At 35.5% G+C, this 24,188-nt stretch overlaps 1 protein-coding gene across 1 annotated transcript; it reads left to right on the top strand.

Annotated features, from left to right (window-relative positions):
• The first annotated feature begins 3,930 nt into the window (after positions 1-3,930).
• On the top strand, positions 3,931-23,410 carry LOC124368328 (putative ammonium transporter 1). Its single transcript, XM_046825602.1, has 10 exons — positions 3,931-4,316; positions 5,542-5,631; positions 8,120-8,347; positions 10,586-10,791; positions 12,573-12,800; positions 14,611-14,722; positions 16,981-17,099; positions 18,598-18,760; positions 19,932-20,030; positions 22,835-23,410. Exons 1-10 carry the CDS (start codon positions 4,175-4,177, stop codon positions 22,963-22,965), a joined length of 1,518 nt encoding a protein of 505 aa, XP_046681558.1. The 5' UTR covers positions 3,931-4,174; the 3' UTR covers positions 22,966-23,410.
• Positions 23,411-24,188: the final 778 nt, after the last annotated feature.

A 24,188-nucleotide genomic window follows, 5' to 3' on the forward strand; every position in this document is an offset into this window, starting at 1 on the left:
GCCTCGTTAAGAAATAATTAAATAGACTCCCATTTTGTAATCGACTGACATCTTATACAGTATTGTTTGTTATCTATTTGTACATTTAATATATTTTAATAATATCAGATGTGTTAATGTGTGTTAAGAACCAGTGTAAATAGATATGATTCTAGACGTATATAGTTTAAGTATTGTACTAACTATGTGTAAAAAAGTGGATACTTTTGTATTGGTAAAGGCAAATAAATAGTCTTTTACAAACCTTCTTATGTGTTTTGTTTTATCCTGGATTTTACTAGACACCTATATGCAAGGTGTAGCCAGCGAGGGGATCCAAGGGGTCCAAACCCCCCCCTAATTTTCAATTTTTCGATTACTTTTTTAGCAATCTGACATGTATAACTGCTGAAAGATCGTTCTCAACGTAGATACGGGTAAACTTTTGAAGGAACGAAATGGAGCCTTACTTTTCTGTACACTTTAGAAAAATATCAGTTGGCTTGACTCTCCCCCCCCCCAAAAAAAACAACTTTTTCCTGACTACGTTATTGCCTGTATAAGGAGCATTGATCGGGGAAAGGGATCAACGCTCCCTTTGTGATCAACACGCCCTTTACGATCAACGCTCCCTTTGCGATCAACACACCCTTTGCGATCAATGCTCTCTTTGCGATCAACGCTCTCCTTTTACGATCAATGCTCCCTTTGCGATCAATGCTCTATTTACGATAAACGCTCCCTTTGCAATCATCGATTCTTTACAATCAATGCTCCCTTTGCTATAAACACTCCCTTTACGATCAACGCTCCCATTGCGATCAACGCTTCTTTGCGATCAACGTACTCCCTTTGCGATCAACGCTCCCTTTGCGATAAATCACTCTCTTTGCGATCAACGCTTCTTTACAATCAATGCTCCCTTTTGGGATCAACACGCTTCCTTTACGATCAACGCTTCCCTTTGCGATCAATGCTCTCTTTGCGATCAATGCTCTCTTTTGCGATCAATGCTTCTTTGCGATCAACGCTCTCTTTACAATCAATGCTCCCTTTGCGATCAATGCTCCCTTTGCGATCAACGCTCCCTTTGCGATCAACGCTCTCTTTACGATCAACGCTCCCTTTGCGATCAACGCTTCTTTACAATCAACGCTCCTTTGCGATCAACGCTTCTTTTACGATCAATGCTCCCTTTGCGATCAATACTCCCTTTGCGATCAACGCTCCCTTTGCGATCAATGCTTCTTCGCGATCAACGCTCCCTTCGCGATCAACGCTCCCTTCGCGATCAACGCTCTCTTTACGATCAATGCTCCCTTTGCGATCAACACTCCCTTTCGCGATCAACGCTTCTTTACAATCAACGCTCTCTTCGCGATCAACGCTTCTTTACAATCAATGCTCTCTTTGCGATCAATACGCTCCTTTTACGATCAACGCTCCCTTTCGCGATCAACGCTCCTTTTACAATCAATGCTCCCTTTGCAGTCAATCCCACCCGCCTTAGGAGTGCTGATGGCCGAGTGGTCTAAGACATCGGACTTTGAATGTTACTCAGAGATGGCGCATGTTCAAATCCTGCCTGTGACCGTTGTATTTCTGATCAGTACCATCGAATTTAATAAAAACGCATGAAATTCTCATTTGTATTAGTTTTTAGGATTGTGTACCACTTTTCTAAAGTATCTCTCAAAACATCAAATTATTGAGGTAACAATCTAACTTCCGATATCAAATATTTAGTGACTGTTTTAAGTTTGATATGGTTACCCAAATTTGTCATATCTCTATATTTTCGGAGAGTTTTACTTTAAATAATTATTTTGGGTTTTTTTTTTTTTTGATATAAAATAATGTAATTAAACTCTGGAAAATGTCCTTGGAAACATAGGTAAGGAAAGATTGATTTTGAACTAAATTGGCTTTCAATATTCAGTCAGATTGGACAGTATTGTTACTTATTTTATGAGTAATATATTTCTGCTTATTTTTCGACAACCAGTGGAGGTACGAAGAAAGGTTTAAATACACACTTTGTTCGTCTTAATGAGGCCTTTACAAATGATGCAGAAATAATGCATGGTGTTATTTTAAACAATTTTACTTATATGAATGAATTTTGAATTTTTCCAAATTTGAGTTGGGGGTTTAACACCAAAATACTCGTAAAAGTAGTCATGTGGCATAACAGAACGAAGCTGAGATTCTCGTGAGCAAGAAATCGGAATCAGACCAAACAAAATTAAAACAGATAAAAAGTACAGGGTGTTCCTTGAAATCAATATATTTGTTAAACAACCACCATTTTGAAACAGATTGAGATAAGTGAGTTCTCTTTTTTCGCCAATGAGTTCCTTTTAACAAGACTTTAAAATTGATGTATTATTTGCCCTATGCTTACATAAGAAGTTTTAGATTCAAACTCTCGACTTAATTTTGGAACACCCTGTAGATTGCGATGAACACATTTTCAATGGATTCCCCGTGGGCGCTATACGGGAAAAAGCTTATGGTTTCATGTCAATACACCAAACCGTTCACTCTCTATAGTACTGCACTGGTAGTCTGCCTTACCCGGTATAGTATTTTGATACACAAGCGACAAATCCGATGCAATTCAGCTACATTAATCTGTAATTAATTGTGGTTAGCAACAGTACGTTTTATTTTGTATATTTTTATTTACAATACAGTATACCTTTATTGCCAAAAAAATGTTAACATTGCATATTAAATGCTATCGATTTAATTTTTAAAATATCGTAGTTAGTTAAACAATAAAAGTTGTAATCAGTAAAATTAATATATAATAAAAAGTAACTTTGGATATCAGCGTTCCTGTACTATCACACATTGAAGCTAGTGAGATGGTCCATGAATTCACCAACAGTATAAAATAAATGAGACACTAAAAAGTGTCGCAATACGCTTTTGAACCGATTTAAAATCATTTATTGATTTTATTTCTCCAATAATAAAAGATTTCATTTAGAAACTTTATGCCGGATTGAGAAGAAAGTTGCTTGTATATTCTCAATCTATGCTGAGCAGGTCTGAGATTTTCACGATACCTTGTATCGTAGTTGTGAATGTCCCGACCTCGAACCATTTGGCTCTTAAACCGACAATGTACAGTAGTCTCCAGTATATACAAACTTGGTAATGTTAGTATTTTGAGCTCCCTAAATGAATTCCTACACGACTCAATAAAAATTTTAATTTAGCAATAATTCTGATAGCTCTCTTCTGCAAGACAAACAGTCTGTGGAAGTCGCTATTTGAACAGCCGCCTCACAATATAATACCGTAGGATAAATGAGGGTGGACCAAACCGTATATGCAGTCTTCATTATTTGATCTGAACAGTATTCGGTAAGACCTCTCAAGAGATAAATATATTACTTCATAGTTTCGCACAAACACTGTCCACATGGTTCCTCCAAGTCAACTCTCTATCGAGGTGTATTCCAAGGAGTTTCGTACAGTCAACTTCATCCAGGACCTTCTCGTCCAACATCAAAGCAGGTCTGTACTGAAATGGTGCAGTGCTTCCACCAAAAATCCATGTAATTTTTCTTCGAACAATTGAGTTTCAAGTACATGTTTTCAAAGTATTGGGTATTTAACAAATCATCTAATTAAGTCACTCGTAGATCGAAAAGTATCAATGCCCATTATTTTTAATAGAATAAATATTTTAAAGCTTTACAAATAAACATTTGGTAACAGTCCTAAAAAAGAAATGGAAACTGATCGACCAACAGTCATTTCACCGAACAGTCCGTAAAGTAATATTTGTCATTAAAATAATTTAAATATTGTAAAAGATTTTTTAGACTTGTTCCCAAACGTTATTATTGGTTCCCAGTAGAGATCAACAATAGAGTTGGTCTATCTATTAGAAACAAAACTTTACGAGTGAAAATATCATTAAACGTCAAGAAAATGCAGAGCCACGGATATTCTGTTTTAAATACCTGTTATTTATTCAGCACTTTAAACCGACAAAAGAGCCAGACTAGTGATTCTTTACGTATTTGTTTGCGTTTATCACCTTGTACCATAAAATCATGGTTAGAACATTAATATATCCAAGCCCGAATGATAATATTCCTGAACACTTCCTTTTGTATTCCTGAGTTCTGCTAGACCATGTATTGACTTGAACGTCGCGCCGGAAAGGAGAGCCACCATGGATTCTGGAAATGTGTCCCTCACTGACATCGCCTTGAAGGCAACCATTCTTAATTTTGAATTACTGGAAAAAGAGGTCAAGTACTTGAAGAGTGATATGGATGACATGTTTCTAGTCTTCTGCGCGATCATAACATCGTGTAAGTTTGTATTATGTAACTTTTAAAAATTAAAGTAATCTAAATAAACAAAGTATTCTTTAAATTGTACTAGCTTCTTTTTATTGGAATATAATACTTAATTTATACTCAAACACTCCAATAATTATTGAGTTTATTTTTGTGAGGCCTTTCGTGCACATCATCACACCCACATAACTGAAATAAAAGTGGTTAAAGTTTTTTTTTTTAGTTCTCTTTTAAGCCTCAAAACTTGGCTATGCTGGCTTTTTTTTTGTTACTGTGGCTGTTATTATTATTGTGGTTAAAGTAATAATACAAACAATTAAGTAAAAAAACGTGTCATTAAAAAAATACAAGGAGATAAAATTTTAAAGACTAGGAAGTATGTCTACTGTATATGTAAAAATGATTATTTAATTAGATTATATTAATGAATGTGAATTTTGGAAAGGGCCCAGGCTCAGTATTTATTATATCATTTTGGTTCTTCTATATCAAAACTTTTTTCGTAAGCATCAAGAAATTTTTTATTTTGGATTTCTTTTAATAATTTTACTTGTGAAAAGCAGACCCAATATATGAAATGCATGTTTTGCCATGGTCGACCTTTTCTATTGTTGATACATGCTTTATGTTCCTTGACTCTCTCTTTTATCTTCCTTCTTGTTTGGTCAATGTATTTTAAATTACAGTTGTCATAATTAATTTGATAAATTCCAGATTTCTCATCATCACCTATTTTATTCTTTAGATTTCCTTATATATTTTGTTTAGTTTATTTTTGAATTTGAGGATACGTTGATATTCGCATGATTTTAAAACTTTTAGTAATTTCTGTAGTTACATTTTTGTAAGAAACAGAGATCCATTTTCAGGTTCTTTGCAATTAGTAGCCCGATAAAGAGTTTGTTGTAGAATTTCTTTCAATATATTTTTATCATATTGTCAATCATTTCAGTTTTTTAGCCATTAAATAATGCAATTTCTTTAATTTTCTTTACTTTTTTATAATTTTTCTGTTGATAGAGGGGTATGTAAGAGCCTGTGGATTAAACTGTGAAAAGCTGCTCTTTTTTGTGAAGGGGGTGAAATGGGATAAATCTGTCTTTTTGTGTTGATTTGATATATGGTATTCTTTAGAAACCTTTTGAAATATATTTTTATTAATTTGCCATTTACATATACGCACTTCATAGTAGTAAACATATTGTCAATATTATCAATTGAAATTGTAAATTTTCAGTCATGCAGGTTGGCTTTGCAAGTCTGGAAGCTGGTTTTGTTAATTCCAAAAACGTAACAAACATCATCCTGAAGAACGTGCTTGACTCATGTAAGTAACAATTTATTTTTGTAATACATAATATATGTCTCTATAACTTCACCTTATCATAGTTTAGAAGCAGATAACCAATTTTCCTTGTATTTGATGAATAAGTACACAACCCTTTTCTTGAATTCTTGTCAACAATTTATGTTATTGAACTTAGGATCAATAATAATTCTTTGTAACAATTAATTTTATTTTTTACCTCTATGAATAAAAATGTCACATTTTGAAACGTCATATGATTGAGCTCAGTGTGCTTACAAATTTATTTATTCTGCTACTTTCTCTTTGCCATCATGGTTACCCATGAGATAAATGTAAAAATATTCGCTAACCCAAGAACAGTGTACAAATTTCACTAACGCTCAGCCAAAGCCTATGTAGTGACATGCACCATCATCAAACTCAGTATTGCTCATATAAGAATGAAGCTTCGTGCAAAATTTAGTCTGTAGGTCAGTTTTATTTTGAGATATCGTGCGGACGGGCCAAACAGATAGACAGACAGACAGACAGAAATGAAATTTTTCCTGCCACTCGAGAAGCTGAACCAAAATGTACTTTTTTGAGGTGTCTTATGTCTAGATGTCTTACAGCCTTCTTTTCGAAATGCCTCTCGAAACAAAAGTGTGCTTTAAAAATAATTTCTACAATACGAATATTGGCTCCATCTTCATTATCAGAAATATTCGTAAAGTACATAATTGAAGTCTAACGAAAGGAATATGTAATACGAGGGTGATTCAAATGAAAACCTAGTTATATACAAGTTCCAAATCTTGTATTTCACTAATAACAGTCATGTTTTTCTCTTAAAGTATCAACGTTTTTTCTGAATTCATTATGATCACTAGACAATATTTCAATTTACTGAACTCAAACTGTCACTTTATATTTCTGTTTTTTTTTTATTTCCGTGGATTAATCATACTTTTACAACAAATCCTGCATTATCCACTTTATTAATGTAGCCAAATTGGGTTAACCGGTTTTTTAGTGTTATACCGCTGCACGAGAAAATCCTATCTGTGAATGTTGAGTTTAGCTCCAGTTCACCTTCCTCTTATTGCAACGTCTGGAATATGACGCTCGTCACAGACTTGACTCCTGGAATCTAGAGTCATGTTTCGTCTGAAGCGATCCAAATATAGTTGGCGACAAAGAGGCTCAAAATGAACTCTACATCGTTTCAACATCAGAGACACCCAGACTACAAAAAGTCTATGGCAACGTCAGATTCCAGACGCTGCACTAAGAGGAAGTTTAACTGGAGTTCAAATCAACATTCACAATTGAATCATTCTTCCCACCATAATATATTGTCCGTGGTTGTCACTTAAAATGTTAGATAATCCCTAATTTCTTTATCTACAACTGGGGGTTCTTCGAAAGAGCTATGGTGGAATAAAATTACTATGTAATCGGATGAATTTTTTAATGGGATGATTGAGGCGGGCCCTGGTAGTGTTTTAGGTAAAAATAAACATCCCATCATTGACTTTCTATTTATATTCCCACTTCGGTTCCGATTATGAGGAAAATATAAACACATTCGTAACTTCCTTTGGCGTAAAATACAATACTTTAGAAGCCGAGAACCACAAACCAGTATTAACCCACAACATAGTTCTTGAAATCGATGGTGAAAATTCCCCAAGAAAGTAATCGATCGTTAGCTGCGGTAGTTTTGGTGCAGCTCGAAATAGGAGGGAAGACCAAAAGAGTTAAATATATGAAAGGATTGTTTATTTTCTCAAATTATAATTTTTCTACCTTGATACACTTTAGACACATGAATAATATAATTGTATTACTGTCAGAAAACTAGACAAAGAGACTGAAATTAGCCACGTTAAGAGTCTTTGTATGGTTATCTCACGATGGTTTTAGTGCACTCTTGTGTTGTAGTGCCCAATCATTTTTTATTTACACACCACTATGAAACCTAACGCAATAAACAAAAATTTGGAATGTATTTACGTGCAAGATATCTCGAGAAAGACTTCGTCTATAAACTTTGAATTTTGCATGAATCTTCATTTCTAGCTAGACAAGAATGAGTTGTAAGATGGTGCATGTCCAACATGGAGTTTGGCTGAGCACTATCGAAGCGTACCACTCAGGAGGCTGATACAGTTTCTCTTCTGCCTACCGGGTAATGCAAAAATGTCTTTTCTGTATGGTTGTCCATGTGCCTACCTATCTGTCCTCAGGACATGGTGCATGTCCAACATGGAATTTGGCTGAGCACTATCGAAGCGTACCACTCAGGAGGCTGATACAGTCTCTCTTCTGTCTATCGGGTAATGTAAAAATGTCTTTTCTGTATGGTTGTCGATGTGGTCCTCAGGACATATAAAGAATGAAAGTAACTGTAAATACAGTTTGAAATTTCGCAACCAAACTCAGCGAAAAATTAAACTTTAACAATTTTGCTCGTAATTGTTTCATAAATGAAGTCAATGTATGAATTTAGAAGTTTTTCTTGCAGTCATCTGCGCAATCTTCTACTGGCTGATAGGGTTCAGCTTGGCCTACTCGCAGGGCAACAAGTTCCTGGGGTACTCGGGCTGGGCTGGAACAGACATCCCCTACGACAAGTACAGCTTCTGGGTGTTTGAGTTTGTCTTCGCCTCCACTGCCTCCACGATCCTCTCCGGTGCTGTGGCTGAGCGCTGCTCTTTCATCACCTACATGGCCTACAGCTCCATTATATCTGGTCAGCACAGACTAGTAACTAATATACCTAGTTTGAAAATGGCGTAGTGTAGCGAGCACAATCTAGCAACGTTAAGCGTTGCTTGGATGGGTGACGGCTGAGCGATCCTGTCCTTGCAAGCAGCCCGCCTGCCGGCCATTTGTGTTAGAGAGGGCTTCTTAGCCCTAACTTCGCCTGGTAAAATAAGACTACTTTACTTTAGACTTATTGCGTTATCAAAATTTTACAGTATTACAGAGTTTTAACGTGATCTGGAATTCTCTCTCTGTTTTAATTATAAAAATAAAACGTTTGTTTAAATCGAACAGCTAATAACCAGAAGTTGTAAAGCCTCTAGGAAAATAATTGTCAGCTTATGACGATTGATATTTTCTGTTACTTAACAATTTATAGACCATTAATTATTTTAAAATAAGTTTTAATGATAATGATGGTTTAATGATCCTTTTTGATGCCATACATTTCTTGGACTATGGTGTAAAAGGAATTTTGGGATTTTTTACAATGACCGTCACTATTTCAGGATGCTTCGATACTTATTGCTAAAGTGGCTGGTGATGCCTCTAAGACACGCTAGGAGTTTCCAAACCTAGTGTAACGAAATTAGATTAATTGAAGGTGATTTCCCAGGAGTCTTTTAATTGACTTCCTTCATGCTTAAGAACTTCTTGCTGTCTATAAAAGGTTTCTCGTGGTGTTGATATTGGAAGTTATGTCTTTCCGAGCATAGTGCAAGAACAATGGAAGGTTTGTATGATAAGAATTTACTACAATTCTCACTACTTGACACATTTATACTTGGAAACTTCTTGGTATACAATGTAAGGGGTTTTCACTATGCTCATTTTGAGAATCACAAAACTTCCGCCCAGTCCAGTGAGTTGTCTGTTCTGGATAAGAATGGTTCTAGTTACTGTCGCATTCTTGTAATTTCAAGCCCAGTCTGAATTTTTTAATTTCATTCTATTTGGAGGATGTAATAAATATTTAATCGATTAGATCCAATTTTAAATGAATATATAATTGATTTACCACGAATTAATGAGGTGGATAGTGAAATGAAATCTGTTTTTCAAACCGTTTCAGTCAGTCAGTGTACCTAGTATAAAATTGGGGTACTTTGGTATTACTGGAAGACCACTCTGTCTATAATATGAGTAGGTATAAATTAGGTTATCATAAATATGCACTAACAGTAGCAAAGTTAAATTTAAACCTTTACGAAAGCTCATGTGATCTGGTTTTGATTCTGGGTAGTATCACGAGGGATGGGTTTCTTTTTTCGCCAGAAGAAGCCCGCACTGATGGTCAGGGGAAATTTCCGATAGGTACAGATCACGTGCCAGATCGTCCAAAGTAACTTCAAGTCGGTAGAATTAGACGATCTCAGACGTGATCTGAGGTTTGTGAAGTACCGATCACTAAAGTCCATCAGTATGTGCTTCAGTTATGACTTCGGCGCCACCCCTCAATTCTGTCGATAAAACAAACACATCCTTCAAGATAATACCTGAATTTAAGCTCAGATCATGTGAACGCTTGTAAATTTTATCTTTAGCTTTTTATATTATAATACGTACGTATGTATTTACTTATTTATAAGCCCAATAAAAATAGTAGATAGGGATATAGTGGCCTCCGAAAAGTACGAAAGTACGAACATTTGTTGCATGGAAGTATTTATATTTAAAAATATGTTTAAGTATAATATAAAAACAGTAGGATCGCCACTGCCAAACTGAACTTACTACAGTTTTTTAACTACTCTTTATACTGTGCAATATCAATTTGTGGATGATGTCATCTTAGTTCATCCTATGAGAGTTACGTAGATACATAAATAAAGATTGAGGTTATGAAAACTCTTTGGGGACAATACTGACTAAATCAAATTCTAGGTAGTAAGCTATTTTTGCCAATGGCGCAGTGTAGCGGGTACGGCGGTTATCGCGAGATAACCAAAACAAGCAACGCCTAGCGTGGCTGCTGCTTGGTTGGATGCGTGAGCATTAAGCGATCCTGTCCTTGCAAGCAGCCCGCCTGCCCGGCTATTTGTGGTGGTTCAGCAGTTTCCTTTAAGCCTTTGGTCCCCAGTTTAAGTGTTAGAGAAGGCTTCTTAACCCTAACTTCCCCTGGTAAACGAAGGTTAAGACACCACATAACCACTGAATCTGTGGGGGTTAGATACTAAAATATTGTTTTAAGAAGAAGATTGCATGATTTACTGAAACATTGCAGGAGTCGTCTATCCCATAGCCTCGCATTGGGCGTGGTCTTCACAAGGATGGCTCAGCAGGGATCTTCACTATCAGGACATGGCCGGATGCGGGGTGGTGCACGCTTTGGGGGGCTCCTGTGCTTTTGTGGCAGCAGTGTTCCTAGGCCCTCGCATCGGACGTTTCCAGGATGGTCGGCCGGTGGACAAGCCTGGCCATTCCATGTCGGTGGGTACTAGAACATTCTGGCAATGCAACCATCTTGCTGATGACTGAATTTTAATAATGTAATCCATCAGCAATTAGACATTTTTATTAAGATTATCATAGTCTTTCCTTAAAGAGTGCCACTAATCCACAACAAGAAAATTACATGGATTTGAGTGTGGATTATAAAAGACTACCGCCAAAGTGTTCCATTTCTCTACTTTTGAAAACTGCTAACACATTTATAATCTTGAGATATTTCGGTTGAACTGTCAATAGAAATTTAATTGCAACTAGCTGAGTCCATAATATGACACATAATGTAGCTATGGTGGAAAGGGTTGAGTCAATGTGAACGTTGAGTTTAGACTCTATCTCATCTTCCACTCAGTGCAGCACACGCCGTGCTTTGGAATCGCGTCTAAACATCATACTGCACTCAATTGTGCACCTCTTCATCTAGATTACACTGGTGTCTACAGGGAAACCAGGCAGAGTTCGTTTGTAGTCTAGGTATCTTTGTAGCTGAAACGATGCAAAACGTTCTTTTGAACGTCTTTGTCACCGACTCTTTGGATCTCTTTTGACAGACTTGGACTTCAAATTACAAGAGTCAAGTCTCTGACAGTCGGATTTCAGACGCTGTACTGAGCAGAAGGTGAAGTGGAGCTCACTCAACACTCACAATGATATGGACTCGTTAGGCTTTGTGGCCTGTATAGTTATTATCATCAAATTTGTAATGGTACCGTTACAGGACGTAAGATATAATCCAATAAAGAAGATATGGCGATGAGAAAGCAGCGATTGTATAGTCAAAGCGTAAAGTTCTGCAAAATAACTTTAATTTTCATCTAGATGTTCCATGTGGAACTTGTAGTTATATGGCAGATTCTCTAAGAGGAGAAAATCTTTTCCCCCGCCAACTATCTCCCATCACATGGATCTTCAGTGTCTTCACGCGCCTGCGGCCAGTACCAACAATTAATAGGTAGCTTTGATAGGAAGGGTTAATTCAATTTGAATGTTGAGTTTAGCTCCAGTTCATCTTCCTTTTTATTGCAGCGTCTGGTATCTGACGCTGTCTCAGACTTGACTCCTTGAATCTGGAGTCATGTTCGTCTGAAGAGATCAAAGAAAGTCGGCGACGAAGAAGCTCAAAACGAACCTTTACATCGTTTCGACATCAGAGACATCTATTAGTAGGTGAAGAGGCAGTATCATTGTCTCATCAGGTGCACAATTGAGTACAGTACGATGATCTGACACGATCTCTAAGCACGGTGGAGTAACAGAGTTTTCAACACATATCGTAGCTATAGTGAAAACTGGAAAACGTGGTGAAATCCACCTGGATTACATTATATTTTATATTTTGTAGCTATGGTAGGAAGGTTTAATTAGATTTGAATGTTGAGTTTAGCTCCTGTCCACCTTCCCTTTATTGTAGCGCCTGGTATCTGACGCTGTTTCAGACTTGACTCCTGGAATCTGGAGTCATGTTCGCCTGAAGAGATCAAAGAAAGTCGGTAATGAAGAAGCTCAAAACAAACCTTCGACATCAGAGACACCTATTAGTAGGTGAAGTGTTAGTCTCATTGTTTCATCAGGTGCACAATTGAGTACACTACGATGTTCTGACACGATCTCTAAGCACGGTGGAGCAACAGAGTTTTCTACACTTAACGTAGCAGATTCCAGGAGTCAAGTCTGAGACAGCGTCAGGTACCAGACGCTGCAGTAAAAAGAAAGGTGAACCGGAGCTAAACTCAACATTCAAATTATTAGGTGTTGTTCAACAGATGGTGGGAGTGGGTGGCCTGATCCTCATCTCGGGATTCCTGGGATTCAACGCAGGCGCCCTGGGGAGAGTGAGTGGCCAGGGTCCCGCCCTGGGGCGAGTGATACAGAACACCGTGATGGGCGGGAGTGGGGCAGGAGTCTCGATGCTATTGATGAGTCGCCTGGGCATGGTGGGTGAACGTGTCTGGGCCTTCGCTACCACGCTGAATGCTGTCATCGCCGGCATGGTGAGTAGAGGAAGGGAATAGAATGCTGTCATCGCCGGCATGGTGAGTAGAGGAAGGGAATAGAGTGCTATCATCGCCGGCATGATAAGTAGAGGAAGGGAATTGAATGATGTCATCGCTGGCATGGTAAGTAGAGGAAGGGAATAGAATGCTGTCATCGCCGGCATGGTAAATAGAAGGGAATAGAATGCTGTCATCGCCGGCATGGTGAGTAGAGGAAGAGAATAGAGTGCTATCATCGCCGGCATGGTAAGTAGAAGAAGGGAATAGAGTGCTGTCATCGCCGGCATGGTAAGTAGAGGAAGGGAATAGAATGCTGTCATCGCCGGCATGGTAAGTAGAGGAAGGGAATAGCATTTCAAAATAAAACTTATATGAACCCATAATGTAAATGTTTTAAAATTATAGGAGCCTCCAAAAGGAGCACAACCCTTACGTTATTTAGAACTACAATAAATGTTTACAGTCTTAAACTGACAGTACACAATAGACAAAATTCTTTATCCGTAATCTTAGAGATCTGAATGGTGTAACAATACATCAAGATTTTCAATTTGTCAAAGTTAACAGATGGATGTGGTAAATTAATAGTTCTTATATATAAGTAAGTCTTCTAACTGGTAGTTTTTACAGTCAAGTAATTATTAATGTATATTTTCTTCTTCATTCCACCATGTACATTGCATTTTCCATTTGTAATTTTAACCAATTTACACATCGGAATAGTTATGCTTGTGCAGATAACGTTATTCAGTAAGCACTCAAATCAAATTAGATCTTGATTTTAACACTTGATTTTGCTGCTTATACACACACAAAAATTCAATGTTATTTTTAAATTAAAAAATTAATTTTTGATACAATTTCTACACAAATTTGAAATCTCCGCAGAAGGATTTGGATGCATATAAATTGTACTTTTAAAATTCAAGATATTGTAAAAATTATAGAGATTTAACACTGTTTTTATAGTTTAAAGTGAAATAGTTGTTTTAATAAGGCAGCTCTTAATCACTTTGTTTATCTACTTAATGCAGTTGTATCAAAGAGCAGCTATTAATTATTAAAAACAAATTGATAATAAAATAAATAAACCTCCTTAAAAATAAATCCTAACAAATAATAACCTGTACGAATTCTTGGAAAAATAGTAAGTAAAAAACACTTGGAAGCTGTGCTTAGTTTATTGTAATGTACTAAGATCAATTAATTAAACTTGGTTATGTTTTAGTGAATAAGTTCTTTTTTAGGTTTATTGTGAGCTGGTGTGTATGTAGTCTATACGTAATACACTTTTACTATTCCAGAAGACATTTTAGACAGTGGTATCTTCAAAATCAGGCCCACAGAGGAAAGGTTGGTATTTGGGACATAGATTTTATTTTAGGGAAAATTACTGGAGAGCAAGAATAACATGTATATTGTATATAAAAAATATGTAATTTCTTTTATTTCCTTAAGATATAAAAAACATTAAAAATCCATGCTTATCCATGCCATACTTGAAATCATATCATACGCAATACTCAAAGAATTCACAACCTTATCTTCATCTTCAAGAATTTTTCATAGACCCTGCCAAAAAGCTCACACTTCAATTTCTGTCTTCAGGGACTCTATACTATTATAGGGCTGTAAATGAGATTCTTTAATAACCCAAGCAAAAACCAATTTTCACCACTTTAAACAATAATAGAACATTGATTATTTTCCATTTCAAGTTTCTCAATGACGAGCAGTGAATGCTATATACAGTACTGGGTATAATTGCACCCATATATATTAACCTCTTGGAAACTGTTATGTGTAGGTAGCAGTGTGTGGAGCAGTAGACCAGTACACCCCTCTGATGTCCTTGGCAACGGGGGCTGGAGGATGTCTTGTGTTCTTGGTAGTGCGGAATCTCGTCATGAAGTTTCAAGGTAACACAAACAACAATCTTTTTTCATGTTAAAAACAATGAATGAATCTTTTTATTCACCAACAGTACTTACAAGTTTTGTATGGTTCACTGATTCACTGAGAGAGAGAGAGGGGGAGAGAGAGGAGTGAGAGGGGTGAGTGGGAGAGAGAAAGGACAATTAATTCTTTTCCTTTTTTACTGATTTTCCATTTTTTTATAAAACGTTAACAAGTAATTGCACAATTTGGGTCCCAAATAGGCAAGACTTTTTTGCAACAATGAATTTCTAGCCCTAACAAGTGTCATCATTCCTATCTGTCTGGTAATATGCATCCGAGGATGTTCATCCACAACTGCACCTCTATTTCCACTGACAAGAAAAAAACCTTGTTAAAACTTAAAAAAAAAAAAAAATGGTGAAGGGACAAAATTTCAAGCCCTAAAAATAATGGAAAAGAATCAGTTCTCCTATTTTTTTTTAAATATTAGTCTAATAAATGATCATCCTAATTCCTTCAAGAGCTGAATGCACATTGAATTTCCATATTCATCCACAAGTTTTATTTAAAAAATAAAAATAAATTTCTTTTTTTGTCTATAAACTTTACATAATACTATAAGACATAGCCTTTCCAAAACACAGCTCTTCAAAATTTGAACACACCATTTTATGTAGCTTGCAAAATTATAAATTGAATTTTAAACATGTTTGGTATTTAAATCTGAAAAATCATTCATCAATCAAAATAAAGTCCAATAAATAATGTCTATTACAAAATGTATGAGTTCTTTGACAATGTCTTACATTAAGTAAACCCTCTCAATGTTGTCTAGAGTAAAGTTTCTCGTCTCTTTTAATTAAGTAAGTAAGCATGTTTGGGTTCAATTTATTACTTAGTACTACATTTTATTGATTATTTTATATTATTAAGTACACATTATTTAATTTTAATATGATACCATATGGATTATGCTATATTATATATGTTGTATTTTATTATGCACTACCAAGCGTTTTTGGCATTTATTTAAATAGCATACCGACAATTCTAAGATACATGATAGTCAATGAATGATATTCCAGTCTTTTGATCCATTTTAGATTTAATCCTTACTTACATGATAGGTTTTTCTAACGTAATACCTTGGTAAAATTCCAAAGATGTTGGAATTTTGTAAACAAAAAGATTTATGATGGAAAGATATTGAAAGAAACTTTTATATCACTTTCAATATGTCATGTTATACCTGATGACTAAGCACAAAATATATTTTTCCTTTTTTATTGATGAAAAGTGAAATTTGTTGAACTTATGTAATAATGTTAAGAAAGCATGATTATACTTTTCTAAAACGACTCAATTCATAAAAATTTTATAAAATAAATTAACATGAAAAGAAAGAAAACATGTGTTAAATGTAAATTGAATAGAGTACAAAAATATAATACAATACTAAATCAATTGTCAAAACTAAGCAATAAATCTAAATCATTGTAAAATAATTATGAACATAAAACAGTGTCGGCAAAAATATTCAGAATACATGTAAATACGCGTAATTTACAGAATTGCAAGACTACTTTATTTACATATGTTACTAATACTTTGTCATATAATGTATCATATTTATTGAGCTAAACTAATAATTTTTTTTCAAAAGAAATTTTGAAACGAATATAAATGATTATTTATTAAATATTTTAAAAGTTTTTCCAAACCATTAATGTTGCACTGAGTTCTAAATTCAATCAAAAAAATTATTTAAAATTGGTAATTACCGGTAATTTAGCAATGCTAAACCTTAAACCACCTCTTGGCTTATTTTTGATCATAGAGCTTAGACTCATACAAGCCCAGAAACTATAGAACAAAGAGAGATCCACCGAATTTCCTACATTGATAGGTGGAAACAAATTATGTAATCATTCGGTTATAGCTAAGTCGTGTAATACAATAAATAAATGTGAGTTTTAATTTTTTTAATTCAATTTTGCTTAAGTGGATGACCCACTGGATGCTGTAGCTGTTCATTTTTTAATTCATTTATGCTTAAGTGGATGACCCACTTAATGCTGTAGCTGTTTCATTTTTTAATTCAATTTTGCTTAAGTGGATGACCCACTGGATGCTGTAGCTGTTCATTTTTTAATTCAATTGTGCTTAAGTGGATGACCCACTGGATGCTGTAGCTGTTCATTTTTAAATTTATTTATGCTTAAGTGGATGACTCACTTAATGCTGTAGCTGTTCATTCTTTAATTCAATTTTGCTTAAGTGGATGACCCACTGGATGCTGTAGCTGTTCATTTTGGAGGTGGATTCTTTGGAGTAATTGCTGGACCTCTTTTCACTCCCAATGGTCTTATTTATGGTGTCACCGATGAATCAATACGAGTAAGTTCGGAAATTTACACTTCCAATCCATTTTTGTTTCCTTTTTTATAATGTTTACCAAAAATTATAGTACAACCTCATTTATCCAGATCTCTGGGTAATCTGGATCGGTTATTTTAACTCCAATGTTTTCAAGAATAAACAATTTTTTATTGAACTTGCAGAATAATTCATGCAATGTTATAACAAATTAACAATGTTGCAGTAGGCTTACAAGGGGTTGGAAATGATAAATTATTGTTTTTATACCTACAATAGCATTGGCGCGATGGCCGATGGGACGTAAAAAATAGAAAGGTTTCAGCAGCTTGTCCTTCAATCATAACAAAGGACAGTGATAACAATTTTGATAGTGAAAAAAGGATAGATGTCACAATTTCAGTCTGTGCCATAGCTTATTTTTGTCTGTTTACTGTATAATCAGGATCTTCATTTTTCCAGTTAACTTTTGGTCCAAATTTAGCCGAATAAATGAGGCTGTACTGTACTTTTAATCTTAACACTCAAATTTTTAATTTTCACATTTTTAATGATGTTCACAAAGAGGTGCTTCACCTAATTTCATATAAAAAATGGTCATTTTTAATAAAAATGTAGTTTCTAATGTGAAACAACTTTAGGTAAATATTACCACACATTCCTTAGACAGGTTGAGAATTACTTAGTTTTGTTCTTGTAGGTTAAAAAATATAAGTTGTTATTAACGCGTGTTTTTATTTAGGTACATTTCCAAAAGGTTCTTTTGAGACCAATGGATGTTATTTTCAGCGGAGGTGCTTCTTCATTTTTTCAAATAGTTGAAGTGAAAGAATATTAGATTTTGTGTATAGTTATGTTTTCTTACCTCAATAAGAAAAATTAATATGTCGATGAAAACAGTATAAGTTACATTGAAATTCATTTATGTTTAGAACCCTGTGCCATGTAAAACTAACTAAGTGTAAAAATTGGAAACTGAATACGATAAAAGCTAAAATTAATTATCCTTGTATAACCATAAATTTATAAATTGAAACCAGTTACAGCTCTGTAATTACTATCAATTTTTCCTGAACCTTTTTTTATTAAACCTTTTTCTGAAGGTCTGAATATGACACCAGCATTCTGAAAGCAACAAAAACTATAGTTGAGGAGCTGAGAGCTAATAATTGCAATTTAGAGGCATACAACTTGAAAAACGATGGAGGAATTTTTTCTAAGAAATAAATTGATCGTCAGTCGCACTAACTGTAGCCGAGGTCAAAATGGGAGGGTATGAAAAAGGGTTAAAATTATGTAAATGAAAATCTTTTTCTCAGATTATATTTTACAAAGCACTGTACAATGTGAATTAGTTCTTGGACTGTTAGGGTGAGCTCAAATACAACCTTGTATAAGCTGGAAATGGTTATTTATTCAACTTATACTTAAATGTTAAAATAATACCAATACTTTACAAGTACTTTTCCAAAACTATTTACATCTCAATATGTTACTGTATCAATTATCACTAGTCTAGCAGTCTAAGTACCACATCTTTTCCAGCAAACTGAGGAACAACGTCCTGGGTGGAGCTGCGATAGTGACCTGGTCCGTGTTATGTAGCATCCTGCTGTTCGGTTCACTTCCGGCTATTGGGTTCTTCTCAGGGTATCCGAAGAACGAGAAGGAGGAAATTCAAGGTGCATATTTTCTGACTTATTGAAGTGTTTATATAAAATATAAATATTTCCAAAATGACAAATATAAATCTGGTGTACTTATAGTTTTTTTTTTTTTTTTTTTTTTTTTTTTTTTTTTACAATAGGAAAATGCATTATGCCCCGTCAGGGACAGATGTTCGCCCTGGTGTGTGGGACTCTCACGCCCCACTAATTAAACCTACCGGTTCATGGCATTGGAAAACCCTCTTGGGAAACGCATCTCTGCAACTACTTCAAGAGGGTGCCATCGTGTTCGCCCAATGGGCATTTACTTCATTCTAAAATCCACAGACATGAGCTATTCTGGTGCTTTATAATAGCTGCTCTTCTTCTTTTTTGCCTTAGCCACCCTCTTGCAGAACGCAGCGACAGCGCTCCACGATTCGGGACTGGACAACATCTCTTCTATAAGGGTCTCCGGCGAACCCGCCCGATAGCTGACTCCAGCTCCCTTCTCTCCGTTTTCCACCTTCTACATTTGAAGAAGGTGTGCAGGGGCATCGTCCGAATCCGAATCCCCGTACTGGCATTCCAGACTTGGGATCTTCCCCATTCTGTTAAGGTAGAAGCCGAAACAACCGTGCCCAGTGAGAAGCTGGGGTAAGGTAGAAGTCTACCTCTCCATGCTCTCTTTCGGTCCATCTCCTCAGATCACCTATGAGGCCTAAAAGACCAACGTCCTTGACTCTCCATCTCCCATCGAGTTTGCCACTCATCTATTGTCGAACGGGCAGCAGCACGGCTGACAGTGCCGTTTCCCATCGTTAGACACGCTTCCGCTCAAGAGCAAGAAGATCGATGGGAATTACCCTTGCAATCACAAAGCACTGTTTATCGGCGTAAGAAACATTTATGTCAGAATAAGCAAACCTGTTTTGAAAGTACTTGACTGTGGAGATAGAGTAAGTAGACACAGGTAGTAGACAACTTTGATCTGGCTTTTCCCTTCCAAAACAATACTTTATTGTTATTACTACAAGACTCAGTTTTGTGATTAAACAACACTCCTACCCATCAAATCAAATTATTTTTTTATCAAAATTTATAAGAGTCTTAATTACTAAATATTATAAATATGAAAACTTATGACAAGAAATCATAGAAATGGTACGTTGTAAGAAACTAAAGTATAACCGAATTTCTTGTTCAGGTCTTGATGTATCCAAGCACAAGGAGCCAGCTTATCCTGTCAAGGGCTGGGTGATTGATTTTCCCGTACAAGTCCAGCAGAACAACGGCCTTCGAAAAAGTGAGTATCATTTATAGCTTGACGTAATATTCTCCAGCTTTTTTTGAAAGTGATGTTTCAAATTTATTTTTTAATACTCCTTAACAATTCCTGAAACAATATTATGTTCATAGAAGGTTGCAGAATTGTGTCTACTGACACAATATTTCGTTTTAACGCATTGTTGTTTTATTCTCTTAGAATCAGAAATCAGAAGACTTTATTCATGAACAAGTACCAGAATTGGCGTCAAGTGGTTGTCTTGAAATGCGTTCGCACTGAACATGAGAGAAGGTGGAGATTGCATCCGGATATGAAAATGACCAGAATGGTTCTACAGTCCCCTTCCTCCAGGATGGCGTCTGACCTTCTCTCACTAAGTATTTTGATGGACTTCTCGGGTTATAGGTCTGATCACGGGACATGGTCATCTGAGGAGGAAGCATCTTTACAGAGTTGGCATCCTTCGGGAGGATCCACTCTGTAGAATGTGTGATGAGCAAGAGGAAACTGCTGAACAGCTGCTCTTTGATTGTCCTGCAATAGCAAGGGAGGCGGTATGCCATCTCTGGGAGTTTGGACAAGGGTGGTGAATTTCCCCAGGAGGACCTGATAGGCTGTCTTCGTCAGTTTGTGGAACTGCTGAAATCATAGACTGGTAGGCCTTCCGGTGTGCTTCCAGGGTGCACAAAAGGCCCTTGAGGTTTAAATGCATGGAAATAGGCCTCCCCATAGAAGAAGAAGCATTAGAATAATTACACTCCAGGAGGGTCACTTCTGTCTGGTTTATACCTTCCAGTTGAACCTACACTGGGCACTGCAAAAAACCGATGTGTCACTTAAATCTGGGTAACCCTATGGATGTCCAGGAGCAGCACATCACTAACTGCAAATGTCGAGATATTGGGGTTGCAATGGTAGATCGACAGGTCTAGTCTACTGTGAGGGATGACTGTTGGAGTTGGTGAAGCTCCCAAAATGTTAAAAGCAGTAGTTAGCCTAAAAATGATAGTATGCCACCTCCTCCCCACTCTAACTGGAGGCTGGTACAGAGCTGGCCTCTCCTTCTTCAAAGGAGGCATTGACATTAATACCTAAAATCCTTCCTCATGAATCTCGCCACAGGGTAGGCTCCTACCCCCCAACCTTACCCATCCAGATTATCCTGTCACTCTGGAAGCAGCACCAAGGTCCTTTAAGGACTAAGTGCAATCTCTTAGCTCTTGTCCTAAGAGAACAAAAAATGTCATTAGATGATAACAACTATTGACTTAAGTTTCGTTCACTTCACTTCAGTAATTAATCACTAGAGATCAGCTGTGTTAACGCGATGCAGGACAGCATTCAAGTTCAACCATTCTATCTATAGATTTATTTGTATTGTAAGATTATGCTGGAAAGTTTTTATGTGCAGCTGAAGTATAAGGCACTGATTGGTCAGGGGTTTGTGATGATAAATAGGACTTGGAGAGTGATAGTGGTGAGTCAATGGACGACGTGAATTTTATTAGTTTATAAAGAAAAGTTATGCCAAAGTTAAGTATCAAACAATTAGAGACATCGTTTGTCCATATTTCTTATTTATTTTTGAATATGACGTCAAAAGTAACTTACATGTCCTTGGATGACACATGGCTCAGCTATGTTGAGTTATTTGAACAAAAATAAAAAATAAGTAACTACAAATTAGCCAGAGTCTTTCGAGTTTTGTAGTTTTTCAGTTATTTATACAAAAAATACAGGCCAAAATAAGAGGCCTCAATTTAAAATTTTATTTAATAGTTACAAAACAAAATATTTTATTTTAAAGTTAAATAACACTATTAATAGACAGTATTTAGGCAAAAGTAGCTTTGAAAAACTTTTGACTTTAGTGAGTGTTTATCACCTAAGAAACCTAATGTACTGGCCAGGAAAATCTGCCTCTACAAAAAACAAAACTAAAAAACATCAGCATAACAATTTTGGCTATTTTCAATAAAGTATTAAGGGATTAATACGTTATATTTATATAACTCTATTTTTGTGATAGAAAACACACTTTTGTAGATTTCACAGTACTCTATAATAACAGTAAAAAAATACTACTATGCATTTATATATGAATAACGTTTAAAACTCTTGGAACATTTGACAAAATGATATCTACTTTCTGTTCAGGGCTGTTGGAAAGGGACAGCAAGCATGTCTTTGTTTTAAAGTTTGTTATTGACAATAGAAGGGGTGAAATGATAACAGGATTTCGGACATTTGCCATCGTTATAAAAGGTAATAACACAACGTTTCGAGGATTGGAATATATCCTCTTCGTCAGGTGGGGAGGTATTAGTACATACAAAAATAACAAACAGAAAGAAGGAAGAAGGGAAAGGAGAGGGTTCAAACGGACCCAAAATCTGCTTGGAGTCCAGTCCAGGCACTGTCACTGCACACGATCTAAGTCCCGAGCACAAATCGCAAGTACGAGGATCACAATCACACATCACACTAGCACAGGGTACAGTGGGATACTAACAAGAGCCGACATCGCCATTCTTGTTATTTTTGTTTGAATGAGAAAGAGAATATCTTTAATTACAATCTTTGAGATTATAAATAGTGTCATAAATACAATTAACACTTATGTATTATACCTCCCCAACCTGACGAAGATGATAGATTCCAATCCTCGAAACGTTGTGTTATACCTTTTATAACCTATAACGATGCCAAATGTCCGAAATCCTGCATGCTTCTGTTGAAAATTGTTTACTATCATTTTAGAAATGTACGGAGTAAACCTATTTAATTACTGACAGTTAAGAGAGAACAACAAACTGTTTCAGATGGCAGCTATACGCTGAACCGGTCCGAAGATGGGGAATTCATCATGATTGGACCTCATGTGACTAAAACTGTCAGCAGACGACGGTCCAGTCTAGACTTCTACAGTGCTCCCAACCCCTTCATCCCTTAACTCAATATTGACCTGCCTTAGCTCAAAACTGAACAATTTCAATGTGTAGACCATGCAGTTGATATCATCTTTAACGATTCTATGTTTATATTCTAAAAAACTGTCATCAAAAAAATATTAAAAACCCCTATTTGTTTATAATTTTAAACAAAAATTATTGGTACCTTTTTAATCCTTAACTTATTTCTAATACCATTTCCGTATCACTCATTGACTTGCGTGTGATAAATCAGATATTTGTATTTTTGTACTTTTGCATAATTATACAGCCATTTAGTGTATTTTAGCTGACTTACAAAGAGTTGGGTCCAGATAATATCAAACAGCAACAGCCTAAACACTTCGAGAAAGCCCTGGTCAATAACAACAACGTCTATTTTGTACAATTCTTTACTGCGTTCCATACAAAATATACAAAAGCCTTAAGAAAATAGACGAGAGACACTTAAAGCTAATTGAAAATATCACAACACGTTGTTACTTATACAAAAGGTAGTCCAAAACATAAGATTTCCGCAGCTGGTAAACAAAAAATTAAGATGGTGATTATGTAAAAACAACTTTTTTACTCATTTAATTCCATTTCATAATATTTATACTGAAAATTAAAATTTTACTATTTGATCAGTACAATACTTTTTCCTATATTGTATATGGAGGAGAGAACAAAACTATATCTTCTTATTAAAAAATAATAACAAAATCTTACTTTTATAGATTACCTAGTATAATGCTAAGGCAGTTAAGGCAACAGTTTTTAAACAATAACAATGTTTTTTAGAATACAGCAGTATAATTAGTAGTGTACCTCCAAACAAAAAATATTACTTTTTATAGACAATATAAATTAATTACACATAAATTAAGTACAAAATTCAGCCACCAAAGTAGTTATAAAAACATATTGATATAATTGAATTAATTTGTTTTTATTTTATTTTATTTACCTTAACCTAGTATCTGGAAATGTATTTTTTTGAATTTGGAATGTACATAGTATCAATTATTAAAAAACAATAAAAGTGTTACAGGTGGTTTACATTTCTTAACAATATAATTCCTCTGTCATTTCGAATATCATTTCTACCTTAGTTGCTATAGTATTGTGCGTTATTAATGCGTTAAGATACAGTGTTCCAGAAAAATTAAACAATAGGCTACATAGGAGGAAGTATAACAGGATAACAGTTTACACAACAGGATGTATAACAAAGAACAGGATT

The sequence above is a fragment of the Homalodisca vitripennis genome, chromosome 8 (genome assembly GCF_021130785.1).
Source record: "Homalodisca vitripennis isolate AUS2020 chromosome 8, UT_GWSS_2.1, whole genome shotgun sequence".
Lineage (NCBI taxonomy): Eukaryota > Metazoa > Arthropoda > Insecta > Hemiptera > Cicadellidae > Homalodisca > Homalodisca vitripennis.

Bases quoted from the DNA above. Each gene is read 5' to 3' on its own strand.
- LOC124368328 (XM_046825602.1), top strand. From the start codon at position 4,175: ATGGATTCTGGAAATGTGTCCCTCACTGACATCGCCTTGAAGGCAACC. The intron at 8,348-10,585 runs GTCAGCACAGAC...GAAACATTGCAG, and splicing joins CTACAGCTCCATTATATCTG to GAGTCGTCTATCCCATAGCC. The intron at 17,100-18,597 runs GTAAGTTCGGAA...TCACTAGTCTAG, and splicing joins TCACCGATGAATCAATACGA to CAGTCTAAGTACCACATCTT.